This window comes from Haliotis cracherodii, unplaced genomic scaffold (assembly GCF_022045235.1).
Source record: "Haliotis cracherodii isolate W230 unplaced genomic scaffold, xgHalCrac1.p SCAF_1, whole genome shotgun sequence".
NCBI lineage: Eukaryota > Metazoa > Mollusca > Gastropoda > Lepetellida > Haliotidae > Haliotis > Haliotis cracherodii.
In genome coordinates this window covers 52,234,262-52,246,594 of record NW_027266264.1, presented here as the reverse complement: position 1 = coordinate 52,246,594, position 12,333 = coordinate 52,234,262, and the positions used below count along the sequence as shown (strand labels likewise).

At 38.9% G+C, this 12,333-nt stretch overlaps 1 protein-coding gene across 4 annotated transcripts; it reads right to left on the bottom strand.

Moving 5' to 3' along the window:
- Positions 1-863: 863 nt before the first annotated feature.
- Positions 864-12,240, bottom strand: LOC139479217 (probable gluconokinase). 4 transcript variants are annotated; one of them, XM_071262072.1, is made up of 5 exons: positions 12,095-12,240; positions 6,820-6,850; positions 5,045-5,131; positions 3,932-3,975; positions 864-2,534 (listed from the first exon to the last, which is right to left on the bottom strand). In XM_071262072.1, the coding sequence occupies exons 1-5, from the start codon at positions 12,130-12,132 to the stop codon at positions 2,177-2,179; spliced, it is 558 nt and encodes a 185-aa protein (XP_071118173.1). In that variant the 5' UTR covers positions 12,133-12,240; the 3' UTR covers positions 864-2,176. The 4 variants fall into 4 exon arrangements, with proteins under 4 accessions (XP_071118173.1, XP_071118188.1, XP_071118196.1 ...); XM_071262087.1 differs by having other exon boundaries at positions 12,127-12,240; XM_071262095.1 differs by lacking the exon at positions 12,095-12,240 and adding an exon at positions 11,888-11,967.
- Positions 12,241-12,333: the final 93 nt, after the last annotated feature.

Below are 12,333 nucleotides of genomic sequence, written 5' to 3'. Positions count from 1 at the left end.
AATGGCTAAACATAGTTTTATGATGCAATATTGGAACAGAAAACCTCTTGAACAGCTGTAACAGTGTGAAGATTCAGCATCATTGGTCTAGTGGTTTCTGAAGAGAAGATGTTTATGAACAGGCCACCACATAAGCGCACTTGACTGTCAGTCGGGTGAGTTAAATATACTTATTGATAGGTTATATTTGCAAAAGTGTAAACCCACATCGCTTTCTGAAACCAATACAGCAGTCTTAGATATTCTGTTGACGTTATTGTTTTGCAAAGTGTCAAAGATGTAAAATATCCGGAAGAATATAAACAAATAATAAATCAAGGTGGTGTGATGGGTATACAGTAGACTACATTCACAATGAACATGATCATAAAGAACTGATGGTATAGCATAGCTTTTTTGTCCCGGCCATTTGCTGCATATTTGCTTATATGTCATAACAAACTAAAATTAATGGTCCCTTTGAGTTTGTTAAAACCGTAGTTTACTGAATACAGATTCTTACAGATCTCAAAGTGATTCGAAAACAACGCCAAATATTTGTAATAAAGTATCCTGAGGTAGACTGACAATGCTATGTTCAAACAATTGGTCACCGGGTATATATATATATATATATATATATACAATATATTATCATTTCATATACCAACTGTTGACGTACACTACCATTCCACAACAGTAGTTCGCAGACCGAAGCCTGACAGTTCTACAAATTGGACATCTCTGATGAGGGATGGGGATGTGGCTTGTGGACTCTTCCAGGTTGAGGCTTGTCAGCGATCTTTAATCCTGATTAAGACTAAAGGACTGTGTAGACATCACCAATGCCCTGTACATCTCAACAAAGCCAGTTCAGTTTCTAATAATAATTGTACCAATTTGAAAATCAAATATTGTGTAACCATTAAAGCACATGTATACTAAAAGCTATTGAAAACGCAATTGCTTTTGATGAGTGCACTTGTGAAAAGAGCAATTGCCCTCAAATTTGTTAAATATCATGATAGTGCTGTGAGGTATAAGTATCCCCATGTGACAGTTCGGGTTCAAGGTGCCTGGCTGCGTTGGGCATACGAGCCATCAACCTTATCAAGGCCAGACCCTGCTTCACTGACACAGGGTGACCAGACAGTGATGGGCAGCTAATGGGAGCTACCTGCAGAATACACCATGGGAAAATGTAGTCTTCTCTCATGAGTTCAGTTATAAAACAAACGTTTTCTGGATGGGCGTCGCCGTATCTGTCGACGTAGGAGGAGAACACTTTGCTGACAACTGCGTTATGGAAAGGGATCGCTTTGGAGGAAGACCCGATATGAATCCAATTGTCACCTGACATGAATCCAATTGAACACTTGTGGAACGATCTTTGACAGAGGGTTCGAAATCAACAGCAACCACCCTCAGATAATGGCAGAGTTGACACCGTCCCTACAACATCACTGGCATAACATCCCACGTTTCCTGAGGTGTTCGTCAGTCCATGCCTCGGCTACTACAGGCATGCATCGGAGCACAAGATGGACATACCCGCTACTGATCCTGGGTGACCGCGACTAATTTCTGAGCCTCTGTGACATCATCCATGGGCATGTTTCTTACGGACCTTATGGTTAAAATTTCAAGTGATGGTTATGTATGTCATTATTATTGGTTTCAAATTTTTTTTTACACTGTAATAAAATACACACCATCTGCATCTTGCATTGTGGTTTTCATAAGTTTTCAGTATATATATTTATATAGGTATTACCCTGCATCATTGCTCCGGAGGGGCAGGACCCCAGAAAGTAGGTGAAGGGGAGGAACATGGCTAGATCCGGTCAAAAAGGCATCTGGTGCATAAACTGTATGTTTAAGATCAAATAAAGTTTGCATGATCTGTTGGTAGTGGCTTTTACAAAACCTGTGTACCAGTAGTTGTATGCAATAGTATTTTTCTGTGACCCTGCTCTGCATCGACTCGTCAACGGCCACAGGTGCACCCCGTCACACCTCGCAATGAGCATCTCAAACTTTCATCCATTCTTGGTTAACCAGTTAACATTGGATATGATATTGTGCTGCCACTGAACAGTAATCGAGTTAATCATCTGTGATAAATTAATATGCCTGGAACAGTTTATTCCCCACTCAATCACTAGTGGACTTGTTAAAGTTAAAAATCCACCAACAGTTATGAATCCTCACTGTTCATGGACCTGCCCAGAGTTTTCTCGCACTCCTTCACAACCATCGCTACAATGTCATCAACGCTGTTATCAATGGAAACTGTTACAGCCTTCTCGGATGCATCTGGTTCTTCTAGTGTAGCTAGCTGTGAATCCAAGAGAGATACTGGCATAAAATGGCCTAAACGGCCTTCCATACGTTGAATAAGGAGGTCACGGTCTCCCTTCAAATACACAAACAGAACTGGAAGTTTCTCAGCATAATCCTTGTTGGGAGTTACCTCCCCTGATGTGAGTATGCCCCGATACATTTTCTTCAGTGCAGAGCAAGTGACAACTCCACTGTTTCCTTCTGTGAATAATCTGTGGAGCAAGTGATTGACTCTTTACTTCAATGAACAGCATATAACTATTTCAGTGAAATTAGGGGTGTGGGATAGCCTATTAGTTCAATCATTTGCTCAAAACCCAGGTTTGAATCCAGGTCCATTTTTTGTGTCCCCTGATATGACATTGCTATGAAATATAGAGGGCATTCAAACTCAGGCCTAGCAGCTGTAATAAACTGTATGGACAGAGTTATTCTCTCCTAGTGATCAGGGTGAACTAATTAGTAGGTATCATCCTAACAGTCTCACAACCAAACACCTTGAGACCGAGAAAATCATGACTGTTCCTTTCTTTGATTTCTGTGAATCACATCTGAAGATAGTGCGTTTACAGAGAAACCCCGAACAGTTTATTTGCAAAATATATAGTATAAAAATATAATCCCCCTCACATTTTGAAAAAATCAGGTTGAAAATGTAATAAATAATAAACTCTGGCAATAAATACAAGGTAATAAAGCATACATGCAAAGTATTGTAAAGGACTACACAATATGTGTGAAACACATTGATAGAACACTGGATTTGTTTGTTTATTGTTTAACGCTGCACTCAGCAATATTCCAGCTATATGATGGCAGGCTGTAAATGATTGAGTATTGACCAGACAATCCTGTGATTGACATCATGCGCATCAATCCACGCAATTGGGATACGATGACAATGCATCAACCAAGTCAGCGAGCCTGACCACCTGATCCTGTTAGTGGCCTCTTACGACAAGCATGGTTTGCTGAAGACCTATTCTACTAGAACACTGGACACTAGAAAGACACTACCACATAGTCATAAGAGGGGGACCAAATGGATCGGGTGTTAGGTTCCGTGACTGGTTGATAGTATGGATCGTTACAATATCAATCACTGGATAGTCTGGTCCAGACTAGATTATTTACAGGCTGCTGTCATATAGCACTAAGAATATCATAACTCTGATACTTGAACAGAGACTTATATTAGTAGCCCAAAGATCGCTTTGTGGAACAGAGACTTATAATAGTAGCCCAAAGATCGCTTTGTGGAACAGAGACTTATAATAGTAGCCCAAAGATCGCTTTGTGGAACAGAGACTTATAATAGTAGCCCAAAGATCGCTTTGTGGAACAGAGACTTATAATAGTAGCCCAAAGATCGCTTTGTGGAACAGAGACTTATAATAGTAGCCCAAAGATCGCTTTGTGGAACAGAGACTTATAATAGTAGCCCAAAGATCGCTTTGTGGAACAGAGACTTATAATAGTAGCCCAAAGATCGCTTTGTAAAACAGAGACCTGGAATATTGCTGAGTGTGGCGCTACATAACAAATACACAACAAGATAGACACTGGGTATCAGGAGTGCTTACAGACAGTTATACAGCTCAGTACCTACCTCATGATGTAATGGTGGATTGAGATGAGCCAGGGAATTCGGTCCTGCAAAATACCATCCTTTATCAATATACATAACATGTGACAGTGAGCATGGTTAATCCTGCTTTGAACAGCCTTGCAGTTATATCACAGTGAGCCAGTATAAGCTATGCCAGAGACCACCCATCATTAGTCTCTGAAGGCACTGGCTATTACTTTACACAGAATTCAGCAATAGTCAGCTGTATCAAGTAATAGGACAGGCAAACAAATGGTTGATGTCATGAGCAAAGATCATCCTGGTCACACACTGAAACCACACAAACATAATTTAAGTCAGCTCTTACAACAAGCATGGTCCTGGGGACCTGTTCTGACCTGGAACCCCAATAGGGTTAGTTCTGTGATCAACACAGTGGTTTGTCACTCTATTTCTACTTCACCCGAGAAGATTCGGGGTTGAATAGGTCTTCAGCAAACCATGCTTGCTGTAAAAAGTGACACTGCTTGTCATAAGAGGCGACTAGTGGATTGGGTGATCAGGCTCCCGGACTTGGTTAATGCATGTCATCGTATCCCAATTGCATGGATTGATGGTCATGATGTCAATCACTAGATTGTCTGGTCCATACTCGATTATTTACAGACCGCTGTCATATAGCTGGAATATTGCTAGTGAGTGAGGCGTTAAACAACAAACAAACAATTTTTTTCTCCTTATTTTAAAATGACGGGTAGGCCCATTTATAAAAGAATGGCCTAATGACAATTTGCTTGTTTAGGTTTGCAAAAATCAATTTCTAGTTTTTCATGATCCACTCGAATCTGAAGTTATGAATAGTTCTAGTAGCTTTTTAATAAATAAGCACTTTTTCAACTCAAATATTGTTGTTACGTTTTGTACAGGCCATGGCATCTCAGGGGAATCTAGTCTCTTATTCTTCAAGCTGCAGAGGTCAAGGCCAAACGAGGTCACATGGTACATAAGAATCAGATCATTATAAATACTTTTACTAAAGAGAGAAAATACAAAAATGTTTTTACCTGGGTTTAAGATCAGCAAATGATATTCATGGTGCTAAAGCACTTTCCAAACTGTTAATAGCCATACATTATATTTCCATCTACCCACCTCATCTGTTAGCGGTATAGCCTGGCCCATCTTCACCTTGTTTGCCTCAGGATGGAAGTCATCAGCATCAGCAAATTCACACCGCATCTAAAACCCAGATGTAGGGACATTTTACTCATCTTCAAACAGTTACTCCCAACTTTATAAATAGGTTGTTTTTATCAGGAAAATGATGAGCCAATGATTTTTCCCAATCAGTTTAGTAAATACAGGCACTGTAGCTCACTTGAATGCTTGTTTGCTTGATTTTTAAATGTCATAAAACCCGTGCACTTGATATACAAAAACATATGACCTGTCTTAAGAAACCTGCATATCAATTTGGGGCTGTCGGGTAGCCTAGTGGTTAAAGCGTTCGCTCATCACGCCGAAGACCCAGGTTCGATTCCCGACATGGGTACAATGTGTGAAGCCCATTTCTGGTGTCCCCCGCCGTGATATTGCTGGAATATTGCTAAAAGCGGCGTAAAAACCATACTCACTCACTGCATATCAATTTACGCTATTTCTATTATTATATTATGTAGAATTGACCACATCTATCCAGGTACTAGTATCTGCTCAAATGCGTTCTCTGACCAGTGGATCTGTAGTCCTTTCCAGTTAACATTCTCAACTCCCTGGGGTGTTTACAACTCAAGCTGGCTAATTTTACTTTCACTCATAATGAACAGTTACAACAAATAATGTTTTCTTTGTACTTTAACACCACAGTCAGCAATATTCCTGCTATATAAGTGTGACCTGTAAATAAACCAGGCTTTTTTGTTGATAAGCTAGTGTTTGTTCGTGTGTTGTTTAACACTGTACACAGCGATATTTCAGCTATGTGATGGCAGTCTCTAAATAATCAAACCTGGACCAGATAATCCTGTGACTAACATCATGAGCATCGATACATGCAATTGGGATACAATGCATGGGCGGATACAGAGGGGGGGTGCGGGGGTGCACACACACCCTTTTTATTTCGAAAAAAATCTGTATTTCTGTATAAATTACCACCAAAGACAATAAATGGATCTTAATTGTGCACCCCCCCTTTTCAAAAAAGCTGTATCCGCCCATGCAAAGACATGTATCAACCAAGTCTGCAAGTCTGACCACCCAATCAAGTTAGTCGCCTCTTACGACAAGCATAGTTGACTTGTACAGCAAGCATGGGTTTGAAATAAGCAATGTCCCTCTAAGTACAATGACAAGTAACCAACCAAGTCTAGATCCAATATAGTCAGGGGGCACGGGTGGCCCAGTCGTCTAAGGTGCCACGATTTGCTGTGCAGAGTTGCATCCCTTGGACATGCCAGAAACCTATGATTGTGGGTTCGAAATCCCGGTTCGCCACCATTATGTTTCTGGGTTTGTCTGCACCATACCCGTGCTCGTGGGTTTTACCAAAGTGGCAAATGTCTGAGACCTGCATCACTTCGGGCTTTCCTCCCACATTAAGCCGAGACGCTGTGATATAACTGGAATACTGTTAAAAGTGGTGTTAAACCCAACTCACTCACTCACCAATCTCGTCAGCCCTCCTTATGCCAAGTCCTGGGGACCTGCACTAACCCACGTCCCCACAGAGTAACAGGATGCATGGCATCATCATGTCTGCTTGTGAACGTGATGCAGTTCATTGTCACACATAGCTGTTACTGGTTTTTCAAGGTATACCTTTCTGGGGTCCCCCGCCATGATATTGCTGAAATATTCCTAAAAGCGGCGTAAAGCCATACTCCCTCACTCACTCACTCACTCAAGGTATACCATTTGTATTTTACCTTCTCTGCAAGGGCTTTTCCTACTGTGGTTCTGAAAATATCAGAAAGAACAAAAACATTTGAGAGTAGAGATCACATTTCACTTTATTTCTTGGATATGGCAGATTATCTTTTGTCCCGTTTGAAAACATTGGGTGCTCTTTAACTTCTTTCGAGTAGTATATATACATATATTTTCCAATATCAAAGAAAGCCAGCCGCAGGGCTTCGATATATATTCAAAGTCAGGCAATTTATTTTTTTCCTAATGAAAGACTGACTGTGCCACCGTGACAACAGATACATTAGATATCTGAATGACTTGGGCACCAAGTTAACAATGTGTGAAAATCAACATTAATTGACTTGTTTAAGGAAGTGTTCACGCTTTCTAAAAGCTAGAGTTATATATTGAGCAGGATGACAAACGTGACAGTGAGTAGAAAGGGGTGAGGTGTGGAGTGGAGAGACTCTGTGGAGTGGAGAGAGTGGCTGAATTTCTGTATTGTAGAAAGAATTTCATAATATGAAGATATGTCTCAAACGGCAGAGAAAAAAGTTATGCTAATATCCTTGTGTTCAGATTATACCAAAAGGACAGTCTCTTTTAAGGCACAATTTCAGCTTTTCTCAGCATGGCCATATGTTTTCTAATAGGTAGTGAGTATGGTTTCCTGCAAGTTTTATCAATATTCTAGCAACATCGTGGAAGGGAAAACGAGGCCCAGGCTTCACCCAAAGTGGGGAAATCAAACAGGCCTTCTGAGTGATGAGAGAACGCTTTACCCTTAGGCTACCCCAGCCAATGCTTCTGAATATTCTGTTTGAGATGTATCAGTACATTGAATAAGACAGATTTCATAAAAAGTCAAATATAAACTCATCTAGTTCAAAATGAACTAAATTCTTGCAACCACTGTATTTCCATCATACAAGTGTTCCACATGGGAATCTAATGAAGGGGAAGCAACTCATACAATCATATCATGCATGCTAAGGTCTAGTATGTTAATGTCATTGCTGAGGACTTAATCATTTGAAAAACATGGCTTCTTCACTTTGGTTGAAGCAATTTTTCCTCACACACAAGTTCGGGCTGTTGCTGACATGCCTAAATCATTATGTGTAATGCTTATCAACGTGTCTATGACTTACAGGAAATGGGAGATTCTCCCATTTCAAATTTGCAACGACATGACAGTATGCTAACAGTATTTCATGTGTGCAGTGTGTGTGATAACTCACATCAGTAAGATTCTACCACATGGACCTTCCTATATGAGAACTGCAACACACCAAACCAACAACCAAATTCCAACAGGAATTAATGCAATCTGATACATAGCCCCGTAAACATACGTTTTGGAAAAGGGAATGGAGAACTTTGTTTTAATTTGTTTAGAAAATAACCCAAAGTCTTGAATTTTATTTTCCTTAATTATTTAAGTTATATGTTTAAGTGCTATGAATCAGGCTTGGTGTAGAGTGTATGTGCTTATTGACAATTTACCTTCCATCCTAATCTCAGCATCACTCTCATATTTCAGCTTTGCAACTCCTATTATGAGAAATGAAAACCTAGATCTCCAAATAACTTTTTGAGCAACTGAGTTTTTACTCAAAGGTTTCTATTTTAAGCGGTTCATTACATTTTTCATTGGGTAACCTGTATCTTTTCACTCATCTCTTCATCACTCTATTGTTTTTTTCCCAAAATGAGTAAACATTTTAAGATTTAAAAAAAATAAAAATAATGGTTTAGATGTTCTAACTATAGGCTTGACTCAGAAAGTAAGTTAGCTAGTAATTGTGTATCAGCTCCGTTGTACGTATGCTGAAAGAGCTTCATTGAGTATTTATGCTGCTGTTTTTATACATTTGAGTTTTTCACTGCATGCATTTCTGTATGCAAGTTGATTGAAAGTAATTGGCTTTCAAATATTTGGGGTTTGGGTTTAGGGGGGATTTTTCGCAAATATGCAGCTTATCTGCTCTGTAGCTCTGTAGCTCTGAAAACCTCACTCATTTTTCCAACCTTAATTTGGGAAGAAGAAGAAGAGCTGAATACCTCAGTTTGTTTGGTGGTTATAATGAAATTCATTAGAAAGAGACATTTGCAGGCCAGTTTCACCCACTCAAATATTGTTAAAACTTCAGCTTACGTAACCCAGGAGGCAAAGATTTATAGGATCAGACCACCCGAACTACACTGGTATATGGTGGAGGCTTTAAACCTATTTTCTCCTAGTGTGAGTGAGTGAGTGAGTGAGTGAGTGAGTTATGCAGATCTCAGACATTTAACACTTTGGGAAAACAATGAGCATGGGTATGGTGCTGACAAACCTTGAAACATAATTGGGGCGAACCAGGATTCAAAAGCCACAACTCTCAAATAATGACTAACTGGATCGGGTGATCAAGCTTGCTGACTTGGTTGATGCATGTCATTATATCCCAATTGTGTGAATTGATGCTCATGATATCAATTACTGGGTTGACTGAGCCAGACCGTATTATATACAGACCACTGCCATATAGCTTGCAGATTGCTAAGTGTGTCATCAAACAAGAAACAAAACATTTTTGAATCTAATGTTAATATACAAATTAAATGTTAAAAGAAAAATCCCAATTGTGAACAAAATATCAATTGTTTGTCCCAATTTGCTTGCCAAGGGCTACTAGTTTGGATTCTAGATACATCCCTGGTGTGGGTCTACACTTAGTGTCTTAAACTGGGTGCAAAAAGAGACATTCTGCATGCAGTTTGCATAATTATCCGTTACTGCTCGTATGGTGAGGGTTGTAAACCTTTAAGTAGCAGGTGAGTATAAAGTGTAGCTTGGATAACTTATGTAACACTGTAAACTGGTCAGGACTAAACTTCATATTTTACAACGTATTTGTTGAAAGACATGCATAATCATATTGTCTGCACCAACACATTTTTTAACACTTACTGCTTGTATAAACAAATAGTTAAATAGACGTAGAGGTAGATTTTGTTACATTTGTTGACTTAAAAAAAGTATTTGATTCTGTAGATAGAAAAAAACTTATATTTGTTCTCCACAAATTTGGCCTGCCTGTATGTTGAATATGATTCAATCTGTGTACTCGTCTGTAACAGCATGTGTGTGGTTTAACGGAGTGTTTCAACTGCCCTATTGGAATTAAACAGGGCTGTGTATTAAGCCCAATTTTATTTTCACAATTTATTTCTTAATACTTGTCAAAGAGGAGTACAATTATTCCAAGACTTACATGAATTATTTCTATTGATGTTTTCTGCTGATGCAATTTTTATTTCTGATTGAGTAAGTGGGGTACAAGAGCTACAGAATATTCTAGATAATCATTGTTCAGGCTGGAACTTAAATGTTAATCTGTCGAAAACTAAAATAATTGTTTTTTTGTAAAGGTGGAATTGTTAAACAACGTGAGAAATGGTATTATCGTAATGAACTTGTAGAAATTGTGTCAGAATATACATACCTTGGACTAATGATCACTCCATCTTTAAATAAACAACAGCTGTATCACATGTCGTTAAATAAAAAAAAGCTCGTTAATAAATGTTTGAAAATTGGTTTGAACATGTGAAAAAATCACACTCGGAACATTTTTCAAAATATTTAATTAAAAACTTAGACCCATCCTTCTTTATGGACACATCATGGAGACATCAAAGATGAGAGGTAGTAGAAAGGGTCTGCAAATAACATCTTGGTACAATACTTAACACCTTCAATGTAATGGCTTAAGGGGAATGTGGACGGTACCCATTGTTTATAAACAGTTTGGGGAAATGCATTAAATACTGGCTAAAACTACTTTATATTTCATCTAATAGACTTCTGCATTAGGCACACAAAATGTTGTTGAATCTTGATTCAGTAGGTAGACAGAACTGGGAGAGTAATTTTAGACTTATTCTGTTTAGTTCAGGTCTTGGATGTGCTTGGGTTTACCAAGATGTTGGATGTATACCGTATTCGACATAATAAGTTCCCAGAGCGCTCTCAAAATTAGAAACGGGGGGCTCTTATTAGAATATTATTTTGGTGAAAAACAACAGAGTTGAAAGATCGTAAATTTTGTGGTTTATGCTGACAACCTGAAATGTTTATATATGCCAGACATATTTTTCCAGAATATAACTTCCCATAATTAGGATGCATATAACACACGTATTATACACACAAAAATAATCGGAAGGTTAATTGGAATTCTTCACTAGCCAATATATTAGCAAATATCTCTGTGGGCGCTTATTACGTCAAATACGATAGTTAGTTTTCTTAACCTTTTTCAAGCGAGATTGAAAGATATGTACAGCCAAGAATGGACCAATATATTATCATCTAGAACTAGATATGAATATCATACACCTTTTAAGATAAGCCTAGAAGCAGTTGAAAATTTATTAGATTCAACCTGTACATTTACTATTCATTTTGCCAGTGCTCAGGTTGGATGTACAAGACTTAACATTGATACTGGAAGACACCATAAAATTCCAACACCTGTAATATTATGTACATACTGGAATGCAAACAAAATCAAAGATCTGTATCAGTTCACCTATTTATGTCCATCCTTCACATATAATCGAAAGTGAGTGAGTGAGTATGGTTTTACGCCGCGTTTAGCAATATTCCAGCAATATGGCGGGGGACACCAGAAATGGGCTTCACATATTGTACCCATGTCGGGAATCAAACCCGGGTCTTCGGCGTGACGAGCGAACGCTTTAACCACTAGGCTACCTGACCGCCCCTAAAATCGAAAGCAATACATCCCAAATAAATATGTAATTCAACCGTCAGTCTACCAATTTATTCAGCTTATGGCAACCTTAAATGACCAAAATTTAAAATATGTCATATTATATTTCAAATATGCCTTGCAGACCAGAATTGAATCATGTGATTCTACTTGTAATGTTACCCCATACTGTCTTTTGTACACTTCAAGTATTTGGGGTTCTGGCCAATCATACAATAAACATTTGAATTGAATTTGATAATCCAAAGTTTTCCTCATTCGAGGATAGTCGATTATTCATGACAATTTACACTGCGGTGACCTTGTATTGCCAGCATGCGCGTGGATCGCGTGCGCCACGTGCTTATTGAAGCATTACTTGTCCATTAATCCTGATTGAAACTGTGCGGTACATGCAGTGAAATCGTGCGCAGTGGAATATTGAGTGATTTGACAGCTGCGCTACAGCTTCCGCGCATATTGCGTCACAGTACCAGCAGCACGTGCACTTGAGTTGTCTGTTACATACTTGCCACACCCACAAAGCCCCATAACGATTACAATCATGGTGCTATAGCTGCCGCTTCCAGTGTAGTCTATTTCAGCTTGCCGGTGTTGTCTGTTCAAGGCCGTGGATGCAGTAGAGTACCTGAGACCTGTTTACCACGTGTTACATTCCGGAATCTGTCTCAAAACGAGGCAAACGCAGCGCAAAAAAAACTAAACTCATCATCGCATATCTCTGTTCACCAATAGATAAGAGACAAA

Coding starts and splice junctions, on each gene's coding strand:
- LOC139479217 (XM_071262072.1), bottom strand. CDS start 12,132: ATGATTGTAATCGTTATGGGGCTTTGTGGGTGTGGCAA. Junction 6,851..12,094: donor GGGCTTTGTGGGTGTGGCAA/GTATGTAACAGA, acceptor TGATATTTTCAG/AACCACAGTAGGAAAAGCCC. Junction 2,535..3,931: donor ATCCACCATTACATCATGAG/GTAGGTACTGAG, acceptor CTTGCTCCACAG/ATTATTCACAGAAGGAAACA.